Raw genomic sequence first — 6,635 nt, 5'->3', positions numbered from 1 at the left:
GGGTCCCGGCTGCGGCCCCTGGCAGGTGCCTTGGCGAGGGGAGCAGCAGCTGCTCCAGCCAGGCTGGCAACCACTGCAGAGAGAGGGGAAGGACAGAATCACCCCGAAGCCAGCCCAGCCATGCCAGGGTGGGGAGCTGAGAACCTGCACGGACAGAATTGAGCCCTGTGTGGAGCCTTGCCAGGCTAATCCAGAGTGAGGGACTCGTGCACCCCCATCCTGCAGCAAAGCCTCGGGGTCTGTGCAGCCTGTGCCCTGGCACAGCCCCCAGCACAGCCCCTGACTGCGGTGGGGGCACGGCCGGAACTGCTGCCTTCTCCGGACACCATAAACACTTTGCAACACCATCCCTCCGCCTCCCTCTCCTCCCCTCTGTCCCTCCGCATTGGAAGGAGATCTGGCATCTACAACTCCCCGATTGCAGCTCCCATCTCCTGCCCCACGTTTCCCTGTGCAGTCCAGAGCCTGACAGGCAAAGCCTTTCAGAGAGGAGGGCTGGCAAAAATAATCATAATAATTCTGACAGTTCTTGGCAGGGCAAAGAGGATTGCTGCTCTCTTAACAAAACAACAAAAAAAGGGGCTTGGTGTTTGTAAGTGACATTTTATGGACTGTTATTCCCCAGCCCGTGGCTCCACTGCTGTGCCCTGCCAGGGTGGCCAGGCCAGGCCCTGGGGGGCTGGTGGCTGCAGCAGGCGGTGGCAGCTCAGAGGGCAGTGCCAAAGGCTGTGACACCCCACGGGCTGTGGAGCGACATCCCCTCACCAGGCACAGACCCACAGGCAAAGCCCTGCCCAGGACAGACCTTCCCTCCAGGACACATCCTTCCTCTCCACATCAGAGTGGCTCGTGCTGCACCAGGAGAGCGAGATGGGCTGGCGCTCTGTGCTGCCATTCGCACCAGTCCAACATGGAGCTGGGAGCACAGAAGCCACAGGGGATGGGACATAGATGGGAGGGACACACCCGGGACAGGGACACGACTAGACCTACTTTTGCATTTTCCTTGGTACATGACTTCAAGATCGGGGTGGTCTCTGCACTTGGCTGTCAGCAGGTCACATTCATCGCGGTAGGTGAAGCCGTCGGAGCCGCAGACCTGCAGCTTGCGGGGCAGGCTGGAGCAGTCTGGGGCACAGGCACACTGGGGACGCCCATGCTTCATCTTGCAGACCTTGTCGGGGCCGCAGACCACCCCCTCACAGCTCTCTGGGAACAGAGGGGACCAGCATGTGAGGACGCCAGGGAAGGACTCGTCCTGCCCTGCCAGGCTGGCACGCATTGGGATGGGGCCAGGATCAGCCCTCGGGGTCCTGAATCCCTCCGGGGTCACAACCTGCATGCTGAGGCCGAGCTGCCCTGAGCAGCATCTGGATCTGCTCAGCTCGGCCAAGGAGCAGGTCGTTGGCTCGAGCTCTGCACGATCATCCAGCACTCGCCGCAGCCAGAGCACTCAGCACCAGCTAACACATTTCCATGTATTTATTTTTTGGAAGGAAACACTTCTTTTTCTTATGCAATGGAAAATCTATCTTCACAAGGCCCCAGCTCCTCCAGAAGGAACTGGGCTCCGCGAGTTGTCTGGGCAATCACGACTGCCGCTCCCACCAGACAATACCCAGCCCTGTTTCGCTCTGTGCCTCCGTGACTTGAACCAGCGCGGGACGCGGCGGCAGCGGGCCTGCAGCTTGCGGGGCAGGCTGGAGCAGTCTGGGGCACAGGCACACTGGGGACGCCCATGCTTCATCTTGCAGACCTTGTCGGGGCCGCAGACCACCCCCTCACAGCTCTCTGGGAACAGAGGGGACCAGCATGTGAGGACGCCAGGGAAGGACTCGTCCTGCCCTGCCAGGCTGGCACGCATTGGGATGGGGCCAGGATCAGCCCTCGGGGTCCTGAATCCCTCCGGGGTCACAACCTGCGTGCTGAGGCCGAGCTGCCCTGAGCAGCATCTGGATCTGCTCAGCTCGGCCAAGGAGCAGGTCGTTGGCTCGAGCTCTGCACGATCATCCAGCACTCGCCGCAGCCAGAGCACTCAGCACCAGCTAACACATTTCCATGTATTTATTTTTTGGAAGGAAACACTTCTTTTTCTTATGCAATGGAAAATCTATCTTCACAAGGCCCCAGCTCCTCCAGAAGGAACTGGGCTCCGCGAGTTGTCTGGGCAATCACGACTGCCGCTCCCACCAGACAATACCCAGCCCTGTTTCGCTCTGTGCCTCCGTGACTTGAACCAGCGCGGGACGCGGCGGCAGCGCAGATCCCCAGACAGGCAGACGCTTTGTCCCCCGGGTCACCTCCCGGCCAGCACGGGGGTGGGGGGCAGAGGGTCCCACACCCGCCCTGGAAGGACAGAGAGGGGCCACCAGCCCCAAGAAGGGAGAGGCAAAGGGGTCAGTGCCCAGAGCAGGGAGGGGTAGGGGCTCCAGATGGAAGCCCCCCGAAACACGTGCACAGCCCCTGCCCCAAAGGGACCCTTTGCCTCTTCACCCCCTGGGCCATGCTGGGTGGAGGGTGTGGAACTCATCAGTGCCCACAGGAAGCTGGAAGGACCCAGACACTTCCCAAGATGGGGATTCACCCCCGAGCAGGAGGGATTCCCACAGACAGGGTGTGTGCTGGGAGCTGTTGTGTTACAGAGGGGGATTTCCCTGTGGGAGAGGGGTCACTCTGGGAGACAGTGGGGAGGGGGGAGGAGGAAGGGGAAATTCCCTGTCTGCTTGGCCCAGCTCTCCTCAGGGGAAATTCCCTGGTGGGAGACAGACAGTTTCCCACTTTGCTCCCTGATTTCCATAGCTGGAGCCTGTCCAAGGAAGGGGAGGGTGATAAGCTCAGCGCCAGCAGCATCCCTGGGCAAAGCCATAGGGATGAGACCCCAGGACAGAGGGACATGGCTAATGGGGGCCTCACAAGACCCTCATCACCCTCTGCTTGTGGACGCTGCCACTAGCACAGCCCAGTTCATCCATCCGGATGGTCTCAATGAGGGAGGAAAGAGGTTGGACCATTCGTCCATGACCCTGACCCTGCAGCCCAGCTCTCCCCCAGCACTGGGTCCCTGGTGGGGACACCGTGTCCCCAGCAGCTGGAGCCAGGAATTTCAATTCCCCACCAGAGACCCACTCCAGAGCCCCCAGGGCTGGGCCAGCAGTGTCCCGGCCCCCTGCCACTAGCACAGCCCAGTTCATCCATCCGGATGGTCTCAATGAGGGAGGAAAGAGGTTGGACCATTCGTCCATGACCCTGACCCTGCAGCCCAGCTCTCCCCCAGCACTGGGTCCCTGGTGGGGACACCGTGTCCCCAGCAGCTGGAGCCAGGAATTTCAATTCCCCACCAGAGACCCACTCCAGAGCCCCCAGGGCTGGGCCAGCAGTGTCCCGCGGGGCTTGGCCGCCCCGGCTGCTGGCGTGGGGCTGGTGGCCACAACCACTTTATCCTGGAGTAACCTCTGCCGGCCCCGCCAGCCTGGGGAGCGGGAGCACAGCTCCTCTAGTCCGCCCTTTTCCAAGGCCTCCAGCTTGCTGGAGCCCAGTGGGGAGCAGCACCAGCTCCATCTGGATGGGACAGGCAGGGGCTTTCTGAAGGGTGGAGAGTTGCACTGTACGTGCTGGCTGGGCTCTCTGGTGGTTTAAGCACAGGTTCTGCTCCCAGGTCCCCATGATCTGCAGCCTCCGCCATGGTCTGTGGCCGCTGGCCGTCCCATGTCCCCCTGCCTCCTGGGGCGTGGGCTGCCTGTCCTCACTACTCTGCCCTGGGCACAGAGCAGCTGCAATCCTCAGCCCGCCCCAGAGAAGGTCCTGGTGGTCCCAGCACCCAGTGAGCAGGGCCAGCCTGCCTGGCCATGGTGGGAGATGGGGAGAAAGCCAGAGCCAGGTTCTCACTCAGCCTTTGGCCAACCCAGGGTGCAACCCCGGGCTGTGCCAGGACGGGGCTGGTGGCAGTGCAAGGGGTGCAGAGAGGCTGGAAGAATGGTTTTGTTAAGAGCCTTTTTTTCCCCCTTTAAGCAAATAATAACATGACCTTCCAAAGACCTGCTCCTGCCTACTGCGGTCAGCAGGTCCTGCAGCATGTTCTCACACAGCCACGCAAGTGCAACTGGGGGATCCGCGGCTCCGGCACACGCCAAAACATCTGGCGGGGCTGGAACTCACAGCTGGAGAGTTTCCACTTCTGGAACTGCCCGTTATATAAAGGCATTTCTCACACAGGCTGGGAGGAGGCAGGGGGAGCAGAGGGGAGAAATGGATCTTTTTTTCCTTAAAAAAAAAAAAGTAAGAAGTTTCCCTCTGAGCAGACCTGGCGAGGGCAGGGGAGGGAGGCCCAGCCCCAGCAGATTTCACCCGGGAACAGGGAGTCCCAGCTTGGCTCCTCATACTCAGGCTGCCCAGCCAAGACCCAACTCACGCATCCAGCTCCACAGAGTGGGATCCAAAACACTCACAGAATGGGAGCTGCCAGGGGGTGGAGGCTGCCCCAGGAGCCCTAACCCCACAGAACTATCCCTCCTGGAGCTGCAGCAGCTGGAGCACACAGTCAGTGGTCCCACTTGCCTGGGGAAGGGCAGCCCTCCCCCATCTTTGCCAAGAGCTGTAAGCTCTGAGCAGTCCCCCAGGGATCCGAGCATCCCACCCAGGGCTCTGAGCCTGCTCTCTAGGGCTCCGAGCATCTCCCAGAGCAGAGCTCACCCCTGCTGCAGCCTGCTCAACCCACGCTCACCTTTGCAGGGGTGGCAGGTCACCAGCCCCAGGAAGCCCAGCAGGCTGATCTTGTTGCCTGGGTAGGAGTAATTAGACCAGGCCACGTCCACATTGCCGTTGGCACAGCATTCCTCCCACGTCACACCCGTCTTCAGGATCATGGTGCACTTGGCCTCCTTCCCCTGCTGCAGCCAGCAAATCCCACCTGTGGAGAAAGCAAAGGCTGAGGGGTCCCTGCTGAGCCAGGTGCCCAAGCAAGGGGCAGTGAGACTCCAGCTGTAGGGCAGAGGTGTGGGGACCGCGCCGGTGCCTGGGAAGGGGCAGCACGTGATGAGCTGGGTAACTGGCAGAGACTCCATGGTGGCTCCTTGTACCCCTGTAGCACAAAGGCTATCCCAGAGCAGGTGCCTCTGGGGACCCCAGCACTGCTGGCCCAGCACCCTGGTGATCCCACAGCCTGACTCCTTGGCCAGCAGGCTTCAAACCCAGCATGGGGATACACCAGTTATCCCAGCATTTGCAACGGATGCCCTGGGTGGGAGATACCCAGTAGTGAGCCAGGACATGGGCTTGCACCCTACTCTCTGCCCTGCCTGCATTGCTGCCTGCTCCTGCCTGACCCCACAGAAGTGAGGCTCCAGCCACCCCCCCGCAGGGACACCCAAAGTGGGGCTGATCCCACTGCTACAGCGGCTGGATCACCAGCATAGAGGACAGAGACAAAACACCCAGAGCCTTTGTCCCAAGCCACCAGCTGGGAACAGTGCATTGACCCAGCCCGTGGGATGGGGACAGCCCAGCGTCAAAAGCCCGTTTGTTCCTTAACCCCACCAGCGAATCAGTTCTTTTTTATATATATATTTTTTTTTTTGGTGAGTGATCCCTTTGCAATTTCCGCCTCTGCAAACCAGCCCCTTCTGACGCTTATTTGGGTTTACGCTCTCGTGTAGCTGCGTTTGAGGTTTGCTAAACAGCAAAAGATGTGAGGGAGGGATGGGGGAAGGGACATATCCTGCCGGTGCTGGGATGGACTCACTCCCCTCTGGAGTAGGGTTTCACCCTGCTCCAAAGCAGAACCAGCACCCACCTTGGACCCCAGGTGTGTCCTCATTCCCCCCCCCTTCCCACACACCCAGTTTTGGTTCAGCCAAGAGCATGTGGGGCTCCTGGGCTGGCTGTGACCAGCAAAGATCCATGGGGTGGCCCTGAACAGAGCAACACTCTGGGCTACAGGAACCAGCACCTGGGAACCTCTGGAAGCACCAGCTGGGCTGACACACCTCTGCCATCATGGGGGGACCCAGGCTCTGGCCAGAGGGACACAGTGTGTCCCTGCCCAAGGCCTTCCAGAACATACACTGGACCCTGCAAAGCAGCAAGTGGAAATCCCACAGGATGAGGGGATGCCAAACCCAATCTCAGGGGCTGCAGCAGCATGAGGGGCATCCAGACCTGCTGCTGTCCCAGAAGAGCAGCTCCTGCCCATGCTGGCAGGGAGCGATGGACAGGACCATGTGAGGGAGAAGGTAGAAACTCAAGAGCTGGCGCGGGCAGCAGCAGCCAGGGTTGGGATGGGCTGATGCAGCCCCGGGCTGGGGTGATTCCCTGTGAGGAGATGACATCCAAGGGGCCCGGACACCCCCCAAGCACCCAGGAGAGCTGCGAGCAGCCTCAGCCGAACCGGGAGGGATTGGAGCTGCAAAGCCCACATGCCATCATGAACCAGCCGATGTTCCCAGCCCTTCCCACCCCGCTCCCAGTGCCCCGGAGCGCAGCTCTCCTGCCTCGCAGCCTGGGGAGAGGGACATCCCCAGCAGCCGTCCTGAGACTGGATGCGGGGATCGCGGGGGTCCGGGAGGTGGCAGCGGGGCCCTGCGGGGACCGGGCACTCGCTCCCACCGCTCCAGGACTGAGCCCGACAGAGGCGGCTGCCT

General features: G+C 61.2%; 1 protein-coding gene across 1 annotated transcript in view; it reads right to left on the bottom strand.

The window, feature by feature from the left end:
* Positions 1-6,635, bottom strand: part of FSTL3 (follistatin-like 3 (secreted glycoprotein)) — a 9,923-nt gene that overhangs the window by 411 nt on the left and 2,877 nt on the right. The window contains exons 2-3 of the mRNA XM_010001846.1: positions 4,721-4,906; positions 994-1,209 (exon numbers count right to left, since the gene is read on the bottom strand). Coding sequence (XP_010000148.1) covers positions 994-1,209; positions 4,721-4,906 — 402 coding nt within the window. The remainder of the gene's footprint in view (positions 1-993; positions 1,210-4,720; positions 4,907-6,635) is intronic.

The sequence above is a fragment of the Chaetura pelagica genome, unplaced genomic scaffold (genome assembly GCF_000747805.2).
Source record: "Chaetura pelagica isolate M959 unplaced genomic scaffold, ChaPel_1.0 scaffold1407, whole genome shotgun sequence".
NCBI lineage: Eukaryota > Metazoa > Chordata > Aves > Apodiformes > Apodidae > Chaetura > Chaetura pelagica.
The sequence above is the reverse complement of the archived record's forward strand: the minus strand, read 5'-3'. Positions and strand labels throughout refer to the sequence as shown.